Raw genomic sequence first — 16,052 nt, forward strand, 5'->3', positions numbered from 1 at the left:
CATAAACTTGTATAGATTGGTGTATCATTTTATATAAGGAGGGGATGAGAGGGGGAGCTATTTGTTTGTATCATTACAGATTTCATTAAATAAAACCAAACTGCAGTATTCCCTAAAGACACTTGTTTCAGAGCACCTGAAAGTCAGATGGCATGGAAAGACAACTGTTGGCTTTGGAGAACAAGAAAAACTATTTTATGAGAGAACAAGGCTAAAGACATCCAGGTTGCCCTAGCCACCAAAGACATCCTCTGGATAAATTGTCTTCTCCCTTCCCCTTCCACCTCCACCGTCCTGTCACAACTAACAGTCCATTTTTGAGAGCAGAGTCTTCAAGTACTGTCCAGTTTTCTCAGAAAGGTGAAAAATAACTGAAGCAACAACAGCTGCAGTGAATTAGCCATCTTTAACCTTGGAAATTAATATCCTGCTTTGGGGTTTCAGAGTATAAGAGGAGCAAAAGCAGATCTTATAAAATTCAGATTAAGATAATCTATTCATCAAGAAAGTATGAGCAAAAATCTAGCCATGCTGAAGTAGATCATCTGCAATACTACTAAAGAAAACAGTTAAAATTGATCTTGCTTCTTAAATGAATGATTGAATTTTACTACCAATTTGAAAGGCCCCAAAGAGAAAGAATATTGCTGTGAACATCAGTTCACCCCAGGAAAAACTGGCGAAGCAGTAACTAGATTTATATTTGAAAGGATTTATTTAAGTATTTCATGAATACCAGAGCCTCCAAATAATATAATACTTCCCACCTATAGCTAGGTCTCTCATTTTATCAGAATGTATGTCCATCAACAGATATTTTATTTTAGATTAGAAAGAACTCCAGAAATTCTCAGCCCTGGTTCTACTCTTACTGAATTCCTAGAGAAGCAGGCATAAGACTAACCTTATTTTTAAACCCAACAAAAAAAAAAACTAAACAAAAACACCAAAAAAAAACCCCTAAACAAAGACGCCTCCACTTTCACTGACACTAAACGGCCGCTCAAATGAAGGAAAAAAGATGTGCCTTTGTTTCCTTCTCATCTGCTCATAGAGGAGGGCAACCCATTAATAAAAATAAACTATATTTGTGATTTAGCTTGTCTTACAGGAACAGAATGAACTTGGTAAGATTTACACAAGCTGCAGTGTGCTACTGCTCATTTTGGCACATTCAGTAATACCTTGTAGAGGTAAAAAAAGTGTATTCTAACACTTCTTTTTCCCCCCAGAATTCCCAGGAAAAAAATTGCCGTTGGCTGTTTTGCCTCTCTTAACACCAGAAGAAGGGGTATAGATATGACACATCATGGAAAGACTATACATTAAGAAAAAAAAAAAATCCAAACTCCTACAGTGAACAAGCGACATATGAAATGTAGAGGATTACAAAAAAAAATTTCTAACTAAACTAGGGAAGCTGACTACTGTAAAAGAAATCTCAGCATTTGGGGGGGGGGGGGGGGGGGAACCAACAACAACAACCAACAAACACAAAACCAACCAAACAAAAAACCCCAAAACCATAAAAACCAAAAACAACCAAAGAGTCAAGCAAAACCCAAGCTACTTTAACATACCAACATAGCCAGGACCTGCAAACATAAGTGTGGAGGATCTGCAAGTTGTTCATAACGTTCAAAGCTATATAAGTGTTGAATTAGGTGCGATATTATTTTATAGGATGAGGTAGGATATTATTTTATAGAACAATCCACTTCTTTACTACCTCAACATATTTAAGTCACTGTCTACAGAACCTTTGTATTTAGGTGGTAAAGCCCAATAAAAAGGCTAGCTAGATGGCAGTTACTGAAAGTACTCTACATAGTCAGAAATCTCTTACTTAGGCTTAAAAAAGTCAAGCTAACAGTTAAATAATACACTCTCATAAATGGAAAAACCAAGGCAAAAGTTGTTAAACAGGGTACCTGCAGTCACAGAGGACTTAGATCATTTAAGCTATGTCTGTTACTGAGTGCCAACTATGCTCTCCAAATCCACACCCTTAGGAAAAAATAAAAAATAAAATAATCTGTTCAGCAAACATAACTCATATTTACTAACCGTCTACTACACTCCCAAGCATTCCCATTTAAAAAAGAAAATGAAAAACAAAACAAAAAAAATTCCCACACAACAAAAAAACCCAAGAAAGTTCTTCCTCACGTTTCCTGTCACGTGGGTTTCATATAATGTTTACTGGAATAAGAACAAGAAAAGCAAGATCTAGAGCTGAGTGTTCGCAGAAGTGACCTGAAGGTGGGTGGGGAAGGGGTAGAAATCAACCCCTGAGAAGTCTTTTATAAAATAAATAAATAAATTTTAAAACTAACATGGGATTTTTGCATTTAAATTTCTGATGTCAAGGTAAACTTCTGTTTATTTTAGATTGCTCTTTCTACTAAATAACTATTCCATAGGCATTTGGAAGACAAAAACAGCTGTGCTACATCTAGGTAGCATCTTTAACAAGGATGTATTTCTGTCGCGGAGAATGAAATGCGGTAATTTGTTTCTACAGAACTTTTCTGGGATAATGCTCACTAGAAAATTAAACACACAAAGAATTAGGTGGAAATCATCTGAATACTAAGGAATTATTCAGAGATCCATTTTTTAAAAAAGCCTTTTAAAAGCGTGTGGAGCAAGCAGGCTTTGGTTGGGTTGTTTGGGTTTTTTTCCTGACTTTGTCCTTAAGGATCATTAATTGCGAAAAAGCTCAAGTTTGAACCCTCATCCAAAATATGAAAAACAAAATAAGGGAAGGCCAGGAGTGTATATCTGAGTACAAACCCAGGAAATACAAAATGTCTTGTTCTCTTCCACTGGGGGCATGTTCTTAAGCAAATGGACAAGGATTACTGACAGCAATGGACATCTCCATGAAACTTACGGGGCTGCAACCATCTGATGAGGCCTCACAGAGTACTCAAAAAAGTTTTCATGAAGAGCCATGAACAGAAAAGTTTAGGAGATGGTAATGCTGTACTAAAGAATATTACCACACTGGGGTGCAGGACTGATGAGAATTATTTTGTCTGGGGAGCATTTCTGAGGCGCTTACCTCCTTTGAAGTCTCTTGGCGTCAGGATGAATGCTAGCTGTCCTCGGGCTGCCATCCCTTTGAGGGGAGGGAGATACAGGTGAGCCCAAAGGTTCTCTTCTAAACACAAGTCCTTACTGCAAGCTGGCCAAAAGGTCCCTGCAATCAAAGAAATCATTGTGGTTTTGCATGTGGCGCATTTATGTCCTTTAATCAAGGTTTGTCAGCCATCTAACATGTTCAACCACAAAGGAAAAAATAAATGCATCTGCTGGGTAGCCAATGCAGAACAGAGACTAAGGAAAGAGAAGAATTGTTCATTCCAGTTTGGACACTATGAACTCCATGAAAAACACAGGCAACACGATTTTTCAGACTAAGCAGAACCACCTTAGTATACAGTATTTTATGCATGTATATATGTATTTTAAAAAGCTATTTGCCTTTGGAATAATTTTCCAACACTCAAACTCCTGCCTTCTTCAGATCTCAAGAAAAAATATCACTTTTTCATTTCTAGACATACATACTAGTCAATGTATTCTACAATCTAATGCAGCAGTCACTCTTCAACAATTACTTCTTGCAATTACCACAGCAGTACACAATTAATCCTTAAATGCATTCTTTTTGCCATAAGCTAGTTGTAACAGAGCTTGCAGAGCCACTTGCTAGGGAAAAAAAAAAAAAAAAAAAAAAAAGACAATGAAAGTTCTGTCACAGTACTGATAAAAGATTCCTTCTGCAGAACCCTTAGCAAACTTTTGTGTTTGCATGCCAACATGCTAGAGCCACGAGCTCCATGTTTTCCTCAGTGTGAGTCATCTCTAACAGTGTCCATATTCACAGCCTCTTTGGCACATTTCCTGGGCACATAGCCTTCCACCATAGAAATGAATTTTTATAGCCCGGCTGTCACAAGCCTAGGCATGTCATATTAAGCACATGATTTCCCAGAGCTCCAAACTAATGGAGCTCTTCTACCAAAGTATATTATAGTAGAAGCAAGCAGACACATATTTCTTGTCTTGGCTGCAAAACCAGTTCCCAGATAGTAAACACAAGAAACTTACACAGTAACTGAAGAAGTGTACATATTTCACTTCCTAAAGGACTGGGTAACCACTTCTTTGGAACATTAAGTGTATGCGAGCCCATACTCATCCTCTTCCCACCTGCGTACAGCCATTTTCCCTCTTCTCACTTCTAAAAACAGCTGTGGGAGAGCAAAAATCCTGTCCCTTACAAGCATTACCCTTTTAACTTTCAAGTTTTTTATTACCTAGCGTGGCAGACAATAGTCATCCCCCTCCTCTTCCCTGTCCACTAGGCAAATAACCACTTCATAAGCACACACAACCTCAGGGGGGAAAAAACGTAACTGCAATCTGTGGCAATCTTTTTCCCCAGGAAGTTTTTTTAAAGAGGCACACAAAGGTGGTTCTACAACAATCCCAATGTTTCCTCTATTAATGTCTTACAGGTAGTCATTGAGAAGGCAAGAAACACAAAAACGTAACCCATAATCAAAGCTCCACACGGAACTGAATTTTACTGAGAGATACCTCAAATGGTTACTAATAAACTGTACAAAGTCCCAAAATGGGAAATCAGAAGCAAAAGGAAATCAGCATTAGTTTACAGAATCAACTCGTTCAGACAAATTGCATTACAAGAAAACCAGAACTAACAAATGAACCTTGCATCTGATGAATACTGAGATTAGTATTTTTTTCTTCAACAAAAACGTCATCCTATTTGCACCTACGTATCTTAAGCCTATTTGACTGGAGTAGTTCCCATCAGTAACACTCAGGGGTTTTATGAAATACTCCCCTCTCTGGACCAGAAACAAACTTCCAACAGAAAATATGAGGCACAAGAACCTCTTTACCTCCATTGTCAAAAAAATAGCTACGCTAATGTTTACATCTGTTCCTGTTTACCCATTACATCAAATTAAATTGAAAATGAAAGGTACAACTCAAGTTTACTTCTTTGCACAAATATCAATCCACACATCAGTTTAATCCTTTTTTCACCACTTGTGTATATAACTTGCAACACCTTTGCAGCCAGCTCTGCAGGTTGTAAATCTTTACTCCTCTTTTCCATTCACCTTTTCCATTCACATTGCTATTACATTCCACTCCTTCCTCTATAGAACATTCATAGGCCAATCCTTCTTCAAAACTCTTACTACTAATGAAGTTGTATGTATCAACCCTAGAATTGCCCAGGATCTTCAACTCAGACTTCTGACAAGCTCATCGCTCCGATCCCTGTAAGACACAATTTTTCTGAAAACAATAATTGTTTTTCACTTTTTCTGTTTACAACTCTTCCCCGACCTCTAATTACTGCTAAAACCACCTTCTATTCACATCCACCATTTCCATTCTGCCTTCCTCCCCTATGTTTTTGTCTCCTTACAAATTGTCGTTTCAAGCAACTGCTGAAGAAAGCAGAGAGAAAGCCTTAATACCTCCAGATGGTGACTTTTACCCCAACTGTTATGCAACAGGTTACAAATGTGGTAGTATAAGGAAAAAACTAGATGGAAAGAACATTAAGAATTTGGTTGAAAACACTGGCTCCCCTGAATACAAGAACTGCGATGTTTTTGAACTAATAACAGTCCATAAACTTACTCACCATGGAACTTTCCTTTTAAAGTTTAATATTTTTGAGTCTAACCAACTTTTTCCAACTAAGTTTCTCAAAGTTCTACATTCAACCACTTTAATATGGTTATTAACATGTTCTGTAACATGCCATAAGATAATATTCTCTTATATGTGACTTTTCTGCTTTTATACAACTATCTCCATACAGACCATAGGAAGACCTAGAAGAATTCTTTTGACCCAAAGAACTGTATAAATGCTAAAGTATATTGAAGTAAAAGAAAGTCAACTGAGCAATACAAACTACCTCATGTTCACATAAAGATATGACACAAACATAGTAAGTATGTAAGAGCACAAGATTAGAACAGAGGTATGTAAAGAAAGAAGTTTTCAATTGAAATGGCAAATGTTTTAAAGGTACATGAGAACACGGTCTCAATAAATTGGCAGCCACCTGATAGTGCCATTGGTCACATTCTAGCTGAAAAGCCTTGTGCCAGGAAGCCTATTTGGGCAACAAGATGGGGAACCAGCCCATGGAACTACTCCACCTAAACCTGGGCACAAATACATAGACAGACACATACTTTTTTTCAGCATTACTGTTTGCTGATCAAAGAAGCTTCATAAGCAATGATTCAGCAGTGCGCTCCATAAATCTGAACCAGCAGTGTAAAATCTCCCACCTCCTTAAAAGAAAAAAAAAGAGAAAAAAAAAATAAACAAACAAAAAAAAGGGCAATTAGTCCCCTGCCTACTCAGTGAGCTGAGCCATTTCACACCTAGCCGCTACTGCCAGTGTGAGGAAGTGGCCAGCCACGAGGGAGAGTGGAACTTGCCCTTTCAGCAGCAGCAGAAAAAAGTTTGCACCTAGATGCCATACTAGTACTCCCTTTTCAGATATCTCACAGGCCTGCAGCAGTGAGGGTAGCAGTTAACACACAAGATACAGAAGGACATTCGATATAAACAATATTACATACTGTTATAAAGCAATGCCATATCATCCCGATCTGCATGGCCAAACTAAATACAAGACTTCAGGTTACAGCTAATCTAGAAGCAAGTCGTTACAAAAAACAGTGGTCCTTCTCTCTCCCTCCACCTCCCAATTGCTGGGCCATCCAACTCCACCTTTTTTTTTTTTTTTTTTTTTTTTTTTTTTTTCTCTCCCCTTTCCTGCAACAGACCTAGCAATTTTGAAGCCACAAGTCTGAACTGGCTAATCTGTAAGGGTTTGGGGTTTGCCCTTTTCAAAAGCCAAGTTATTGGGGAAACTGGTTTCCCCAGTGAAACAGTCAGTCTACCGTCAACAGATCCAATATAAGTAAAACGGCGGGAACATGAAAGCAGGATGGGGAATAAGATACTGTTGCTGCCTATTTCAGCAGCAACTACCTGTTAGATCTGCCTAAAGGCAAGTACTGAGATGAGAAATGATGCACAGAGCATTTCATACAGAAGAAGCCAGCAATCAGAGCAGTACAGAAGCAGCTTTTAAAGCCCTCACAACAAGAACACCACAAACACATTACTTCCAAGAAATGGTATTTTACATTGAGCTTTCTAAATTTTGATTTAAAACAAGATCAGAATAACATGACACAGTTAAGTACCTAAATGTTGGATTATGCAAAATACAGTTATCACAAACTCTCGAGTTTTTTTGAGATATACTAGTGATGCTTCCCAATCTTGATACACTCGTACAGTGAGAATAACTTAGCCATAAAAGAGTAACAGTGCAGAGCTGATTACAGTGTTAAATGGGAAAATTCTTGAAGCAACCATTGTTTACTAGGTAGGTTTTTCCTACAGATTCAGAAAAATAGGACAATATGATGCAGATTCCAGAAAATGACAATAATCCCTTGGACTGTTAAAGGAAAGTAGTGAAATAAAAAAATTTCTAAATACACACTCAAAACAATATATTTGAATAAAGACAACACAAACAAGGGACTCCTTTCTCATTAAAGAGCACAGCAAATGGCTACACGGAAAAACACAAGTAGTAAAGACTATAGGCAACAAAGGGTCTAAGTTGCAAGGTAACCATCTCTGAAATAACAATTTTATTTCAGAAATAACAAACTATTTTAAGTATGAAAACAGGGCCTCACAGGAAAACCACCTGCGCCAGAGATAGACAGAGTTCACAGGTTCTTTCACACCCTTTTGCCTTAGTCTTATTTATGGCCATTAGGGACTGTATCAATGGAAGCTTTCAACTTGTTCTTTAAATCAGCAGACTGGCTAGATCTGAAAGCCTAGCAGAACCATGTCAGAAACCCTCTTGATACCTCTTTCAGGGCTGTCCAGCCAGATGTCAGTTTCACATTTACTAAGGACAAATGAAGGCAACACTTGTTCAACTCCTCTGGAGGTTAGTGATGCTTGGTGGGAACAGAGGGGGTTACCAGGGGCGTCAGAAGAAAAGTAAGCATACCAGAATAGGGACTGTCTCACAGGAGCCTGTGAGATAAGGCAATTCCATCTGGCTTTGGTCAAGAGAACAGAAAAGACGCTCCGTCACCTCGACCCCTCTTAAAATGCACTAATGACAACATGGTTGCAATTGTAGCAGGCAAAACAAGAGATAGTTACAGGTTTGGGTTTTTTTTATTTAAGCGTGCCTAACCCCCATCCAAAGTTCAGTGACTGTGGTTTGCAGAAGTCAAGTCTGAAAGGGCACTAGTTGCTGCTGTGAGGCTGAGCACACAAGTGATGGAACATCAAGAAACTCCTACTACCACTGCAATTGAAGCAGTGCTTGTTGCAGTGGATTCTACTGTCCCAATGTTAAATGGGAAAATCTCCGCTCTGCTCTCTCACCCTGCCAATCACAATGTAACCTGCCACAGGCTGCCTGCTATATCAAATGAGGACAGAATGCACCAAGTCCATTAACTTCTGGCTGACACACAGCATACATTTAAGGTCACATCAGTTCAGAGATGCTCATAAATGTTAAGGTAAACCAGTTAAACCTGTAAAGCGAAAGGACATCGACTTAAAACTTACTGAAGTCACATATGAACACCCACACTCAAATTTACATTACCTAAATTGCTGTGGCAATAATATTCAATATAGCCACATTAATGTCCCTGAGTTTCCTAAGGCGTGCAAGCTTAGGCTTCTTTAAATTCAGCAAATACTGATTTAAAAAAAAACTGCAAGTGACATAAAATCCACCTCATATAAACCTTTCCAATATTTAAGCTACCTTCCCTTTAAAAAAGTGTGTGTGATTACCAGATTAAATTTGCTTAGCTTGACCACTCAGCAATTACATCTTGTCACATTTTGGCGTAATAGATTAGAAAGCACTGAACTATCAGCACTTAAACACAGAAAAGCTTTCATATGTACACATCAAATCACTTCCGAACCTTCTCTCGGATAAACAAAATCAAGCCTGATCTTCCGTCTTTCTCTGGAATACAGGTTTTCCAAATCTCAAACTGTTCTAAAGCTCTTTACTGAAGCCATTACAGTTTTCCAGCCACACTGTGAACTGGCTGTATTATTCCAAGAATGGCCTCACTGATGCCAGGTACGCCAAAGACCTAGCCAATACAAGATTTATTTTGGCTCAGCCACAGCTTTACTTACAAACTTCACGTTCATCTGATTACCTAAAATAAACTATATGTTACTTTCAGAATCACTGCTTTTCAAAAATAAATCTTTATTTCTAGACTTCATTTGCCTGAACTCGTTGTTCTACAGGGCTCAGTTAATCAAACTTCACAGAAGTGGCATGGGTTTTTTTAAGAGGGCATATTGTGTCATTCATAAATTGTGTCGTTCATTAAATTTAACTAGAAGCTATCTTCTGCTTTCTTGCAGTCTATATAAACACCAGCTTGACTTACAGCAGTAGGTATATTATATCCTAGACATGAAATAAAAACCCATACAGGTATAAACACTAAAATGAAAATGGACAGCAGCTATCCTTTACGAACCTTACCAGCAACAGCTCTTCTTATAAACGCTGGGGGGTTTTTTTAGGAATTCTTAAAATACTTTTACAGAATGGGAAATTGTCTGAGTAAAAGAAGGGGGAAAATATGCAAAAAGAGCCATGAAACTTTATTCTTCAACCATTTAAAGATAAAGACAAAATAATTTCCTCTCATGTATTTCTAAATAACAATCCAAGATCAAAGAAATATGGAGGTGTTATGAAGTTATAATAAAGAAGTAATTAAAAGTTACTAACAAAACTGTAGAAACATTTTCAGGGAGGCATCTGAATCTTGGAAATAAAACAGATTCCAAACAACTTGGTCTAAAAAGGACAAGAGAAACAACTTCAGATCCAAATATAACTACGCTCTTGAAAAACTGGTAAAGCAGAGCAAGATACAAAAAGCAGAGCTGACAAACTCCTAGACGGAAAAACTCTTAGAATAAATAGCATAACAATACTTCTAAAGAGTTACAGTATAGCAAAAATCAGGAGAGACAGCAACCAACTTTAAACTATTTTATAAGAAAAATCAAAAAATAAATCTAACAAGAAACACAAAGAATCCCTATTCCACTATCCCTATCTGGATGCTGTTACCTAAAATCTAAAGGAGTAAACAGACGGAGAGAAGTTTCTCATGAATTTTATACGGACCTAAAAAGAACTATAGTTCTTGTATCCAGGGAGCATTTAATCAGATCATAGATGGAACAGATGAACCTTTCATTTGGAAGACAGCAAAGATAGATATGGTTCCCAGAGCAGAGAGATAACGGTGCCACTGCCTATTTTGCTAAGCCTACTTCATTAAGGAACATTGATACAGGTTTTTAACACACCATGGCAGATAAGGAACAGCAATCCCTCTAGATAGAGGTATATATATGCAATCCCTCTAGATATATGCACCCATATAAACCATGGTGCTGCGATATGCTTTAAGAGCAACATTCTAGTCAGTTACTATCTCCTACAGTAGACAAAAGCCCTTTGTTCCCAATAGAATGGGAACATGAAGACATCATATTTTAAAATGTGGCTTTAGAAAGGAGTATTTGCATTTCTGTTTTATATAAAAACCTTAGTGCTTCTGACAAAAAGATGTTCCAGAAATTGATTTATATTCAGAATGACAATCTAAACTGGTACCCACTTTACTATTGCTTATTGCTCTATTTGAATGAACTCTGACCACAGCATTTATACATAAACCTCCAACAACAGATGTAAAGAACAAAGTCTAGAGGGAACGGAAGACTTGCTCTATGCAAGCTGCTTTTTATTTAAGACTCACTGTGTTAAAGCAGTGATACCTCACATGAACACATATGGCTTAGTCTCTGGACTACACATTTCTGAGAAGATGAAGTTGGGATATAAAAAAATATAGAGTAAGAAAATTTAACAAGGCATTTATCACCCTACTCTAAAAAGTAGCTAAAAATTGTTTTTAAATATAAGTGTCTAGGACAAAGTAACTGCCTTTAACGCATTAAAAATTAATACTCATTTCAAGTTGTACTTCCATGTGTATCATGCAGTAGACACCAAGAGCTTGACAAGGTATTCTCACAAACATCATCCGAAGACAGTAAGAGGCCTCAGGCAACTACAGCAGTATTAAATAAGCCTTCTAAAATTTCAAGCAACAGGTTCCTTAACTCACTGGCATGTATAACCCTGTAGCTTGATTGAAGGAGGTGTGGAATAACAGGGAATGAAGAACAATATAAGGATTTCTCAAAGATTCAGATGTTTTTAAAAAAAAAAAAAAAAATCTACACCAACAACCACCCCAGAACATTCTGGCTAACTAGAAAACCTTCAAAAATATAAAAGTCTCCAAGTCTCCATGACAATGCCCATCAACCTGAAAATACAGAATGCCTCTCAAAATCTGTCAAATATTTTAAAGGATGTCACAGCAGGTATTCTGCAATTGCATAAAATTGTTCTAGAAAGGGACGTGAAATACTAATCATCAGGTCTGCAGTGTCCCAACATGGGATAGAAATACAGAAATTTTTCTTTTTCAGTATCTTGAAGCTTGTTATCACAAAATAAATACCAAAAAGTTCTCATAGAAGATACTTATTCCTACTTAACAACTGACATGGGAATGCTTAGGAAAGAAGTTATTACATAATAAGACACCTCTTCAGCTCACCAAAGGATATGCAAGAAACCTAGGGAAATAAAGACTGAGCTAGAAGGAAAAAAAATGAGACTGAAATTGTTATTGGAATTTCTATTTGTCTGCCAAAAATAATTTATAGAAAATCAACTTAAGAGTTCCTTATAAACAGTACCTCTTTCTATCCAAGATCCAACAGACACATGGTCAGCACCTATCACACTGCACAAGCTTTAAAGAATAATAATTGCTGCAGTGGCTGGCAATATAACAGAAGATTCTATCATTTTCCCACTTGCTTACTTCAAAGAAGTTCATTCTGCAAGAAAACATTAATACCTTTCCTGCAATTAGAAATAAACTGTCCAATCATGGAAGAAATTATGTCTCCTAATCACTCAAGATGCAGAAAATTAATGTGTTGAACATTCTTGGTGACAGATTATCACATTGTCAGAAACAGAGTTAAGAGACAGTCAGACCCTTAGAACTACATATGGCAGTCCTGGCTTGCAAATACAACAAAGATCTGCAACAAATAAACGTAGACTCTTAGCCAAGGATATTAACCAAGTAATTTAAACATTACTATGGTTCTTTTTAACTCTGTGTGTGTGTGTCTATATATATATATATATATACACACACACACATATATACATACATATATATATATACATACATATGTGTGTGTGTGTGTCTATATATAGAGAGACACACACATATATATATAATTACTATCTGGTAACAAGAGCTGACCCTTACTTTAGAAAGCTAATAGAACTGCAAAATGTTTCCTTTGCAAAGATTCTGTCCCTTCAGCATCAGCTAATAACCACCACATATTAATTTTTAACAGCATAAAGAAATTAGGTTTTTGAAGACCAAAAGTTCTGTAGTTCCAAGTGTCTTAGAAAACAACATATATTCACAAAGAACTGAAATAATGAATAAACACTACTAGCTGTAGAAAGAGCTGTACTTTCCTCCAAAAGCAACCGAGTCACGCATGGCCACTGTTAGTGCGGTATCTTAGAAAATTGATGCAAGTTGGTAAACTCACAGGCTAATGCGCTTAACAGAAGTGATGCGGAAGGCACAAGTATTTTCAGAAGGTCCTCCTCACAGCAATGAGCACAAATATCACTACTGACACATCTAGCCAAACCTATTCAGGCTACCGAGTCCTACAGTCTTCTCTTGCCTTCAATTAGAAAAAGGTACAGTTGCCATCCTATCTACACAAAATGTTAACATTCACTCAGTTCAGATTTGGACACTGGATTCTCTTTATTCAGACATATTGCTATTATACATTTTAAAAACCTATTAGGTGGCATTCCCATCAAACTTATAACTATTTTTCTTGTATTTTATTTCACATATCCTGTAAGATCTTACTGTTCATCCTCTAAAATGAACAGATTTGAAGCAGAGAGAAAGTCCAGGAGAGAAATACCACTTTTGCCTTTTTGCCATACTTCACTTAAATATCAAACCTAGACTCAGAAATTTCAAAAGTAGCAATAAAAGCCATGACGAAAAATTTAACCAATTTACTGTGATCAATTATGTCCCTCCTGATGCTTCTGAGATCTAAAATATACAGAACTTCTAAGTCCAGTACTGGTGACAGGTTACCAGTCTGAAACTATTCACAAAGCCTTCAGTGATAAGATGGTCAAGCAAGGAAGAAAGGAAAAACTGTCTGTTGCCTTGAGTAATGCATCTCCTGGATTCAGAAAAAGTCCTTTTTTCCTCGGAAACTAACTGTCAATCTCAGAAATCCAGAGATAAAATTGGGTACCCCTTTCAGAACCTTCATGTCTTTGCTAATAAACAGAATGCTTCCAAAAAAGAAAAAAGTAGACTGAAAATTAAAGTATTTCCTGCCTACTTGTAACTTCAAACCCTGTAAAGAGAAAAATCTCTTATCAAGATTGTCATCTCATTGTCATAAAAGAAAGAGCTATCCAGATGGGGACAAAGTCTGATGAAAGAAATATAGTACCACCAAAAGCTTCCAGATATTTCCACTGCCTTCTAGAGGTAATAAATCACTATATCCATCCAATTAAAAAAAAAAAAAAAAACAAAAACACACACCTCTTTCTGGCATACTTAAAACTCAACCCTGAAATGAATTAATATGGCAGTGGGAGGGAAGGGAAACAGATTCAGAAGGCAGTTAACGGAAACCCCATCCATTAGCTTCACTTACAGCTAATGTACTGCTTGCTAATATGCAAACTTTTAGATTTTCATTTTTAAACCACTGGGACCAAGTCTAGGATCGGTCTTCTTTCAAAGGCAACCTAAGCTTTGCCACTAATCAAACCTTGACAAAAACTTTCAAGCTTTGCAAAACTGCTGATTTTTAATGTTTTTAATGTTTTGACAATTCAAATGCAGACTTAGGTTATATTTTCTGAATTTAAACAACAGAGTTACATTCTCCTAATATTAAGAGAATCTAAACATATTACTTAAAGCTTAAAAAAATGATGTTACTTAAAGTAATTTATTTTTGTACAGAAATAGCAAAAGACATGTGCATTTATTTTTCCAGTAAGTTCTGTCACATGATTCACAAAATATAGTAACTCATTCTTTCTTTAGAACCGAAAGGACAAAAATATATTTGTCTTCAACTGAGGTCTGACTGAAACCTTGCCAACAAAAACAGGAATGATTGGATAACTTGGAAAAGATTACTTATAAAATCAAATCACCATCATCTGTGAGCATCTTACCTTTAAATAGGATCCATAATATTTAGTTACATATGGACTGTCACACTGACTCAGCACTGTGATTTCTTGTTGGATGTCTTCTATTTCATCTTCTGCTTCTTCCAGGTCAATAATTTTTATAGCAACCACCTTCTGAGTCCGATTGTCAATTCCTTTAAAAACTTCACCAAAAGAGCCCTTACCAATTTTCTCCAGTTTTGTAAACAGTTCTTCTGGGTCTGCCTTCAGAGTCTGTTAAAAATAAGAGAAAAGTTACTCAGTATTTGTAACATTAAAACAAAATGTGATCTTTTAAAGGCAACAAACACTTCAAATTCTACATGTTCCTATTTATCCAGCTATTCTTTTTCTATCTCATAATTAACACATTCTTTCTACATCCCTTATATGTACACACTGCAATATTTATGCTTCCCTGTATATAAAATACAAATTTAACACTGTCCCTGTGACAGGGTTTTGTTCTATCTGGCATCAGAAAATGCTGCTACCTCAATTTCTCTTTCTTTGCCAATAAACTGCACCCAGGCACCAAGAAGGAAAGATCTTTACAAAGATTTGCTTTCTATTAAAACCGAAATAGATCAAATACCACTATGAATAAAGGAAAACCTTTTGTCTACCCTTTTCTCTTGAAATCGGTTCCTTCCCAGAAGCCAGGGTCCTACTCTCTTGAATTTTTCACATATCTCATCCTTTTAAGGATTTTGGTCCCATTCTTCAGTGCACAGATTACTATTTCCATTTGTTTGATGTGGCAAACTTTCTCCTACTAAAGATCACCTGCATGAGCTGCCATATGCCCTCCTTATCCCTGACCCCAAAGTTTTCTGGAGTAGGATTTATTTTTCTTTTCTTCTTCTCTCAGTTGGGTAAAGTCATTCACTCCTAAAAAACATCCTGTTCCCAGCTATCTTGATTTGAATAGTCACATGAAAACTACAAGCACTCACCTAAGCATACAAATGTAAGACCTAGGCCGACCACTCTGCCGTATTTGTTTTTTCTCCACTGTCAAGTATTCAGCTAGCTACTGCTGCTCTTAGACTTCTCACTTTCAGTGCATGGATGGTAACTTCCATTGTGTACCTTCTTAATCTAACAGCAAGGAGCCTTGCTATAAATTACAACAACTAAACTGGGAAGTCATAGGTAGAAGCAATAGTCATGAAACAAAGGAAAACAGGATAGGACTGCTTAGAATCTTTCCCTTAAGAAATAAAACAAACACTTCAAAAGACTTGTTATTGTTCTTAAACAGATGAGGTTCATGCTAACTAAGTGAAAACACATTGTTGATACAGAAAAAGGCTCATACAAGAAAAATTCCGTCATGCCTAAATAAGTATAAAACCACCCGGTGCTGTAGCAATTTTCCTCATGTCCCATAGAATGCTCTTTTGTCAATATTAAAAACAGTCTTCTCTGTGAATTCTCCATGAATAAAAATAAACCTTAACACTTGCATCAGATATTTTCCCTAGTGGGAGACAATTATTATTCTATG

At 36.8% G+C, this 16,052-nt stretch overlaps 1 protein-coding gene across 3 annotated transcripts in view; it reads right to left on the reverse strand.

Moving 5' to 3' along the window:
• STK24 (serine/threonine kinase 24) overlaps positions 1–16,052 on the reverse strand; it is a 63,540-nt gene that overhangs the window by 31,542 nt on the left and 15,946 nt on the right. For 2 of the 3 annotated variants that reach the window (XM_063336723.1, XM_063336731.1), the window contains exon 2: positions 14,546–14,776. In XM_063336723.1, the coding sequence (XP_063192793.1) occupies positions 14,546–14,776 (231 nt within the window). Of the gene's footprint in view, positions 1–3,067; positions 3,206–14,545; positions 14,777–16,052 lie in introns of those variants that run through there. The other variant, XM_063336740.1, reaches the window with a different exon arrangement.

Source organism: Chroicocephalus ridibundus, chromosome 1 (assembly GCF_963924245.1).
Source record: "Chroicocephalus ridibundus chromosome 1, bChrRid1.1, whole genome shotgun sequence".
In the NCBI taxonomy this organism is placed as follows: Eukaryota; Metazoa; Chordata; class Aves; order Charadriiformes; family Laridae; genus Chroicocephalus; species Chroicocephalus ridibundus.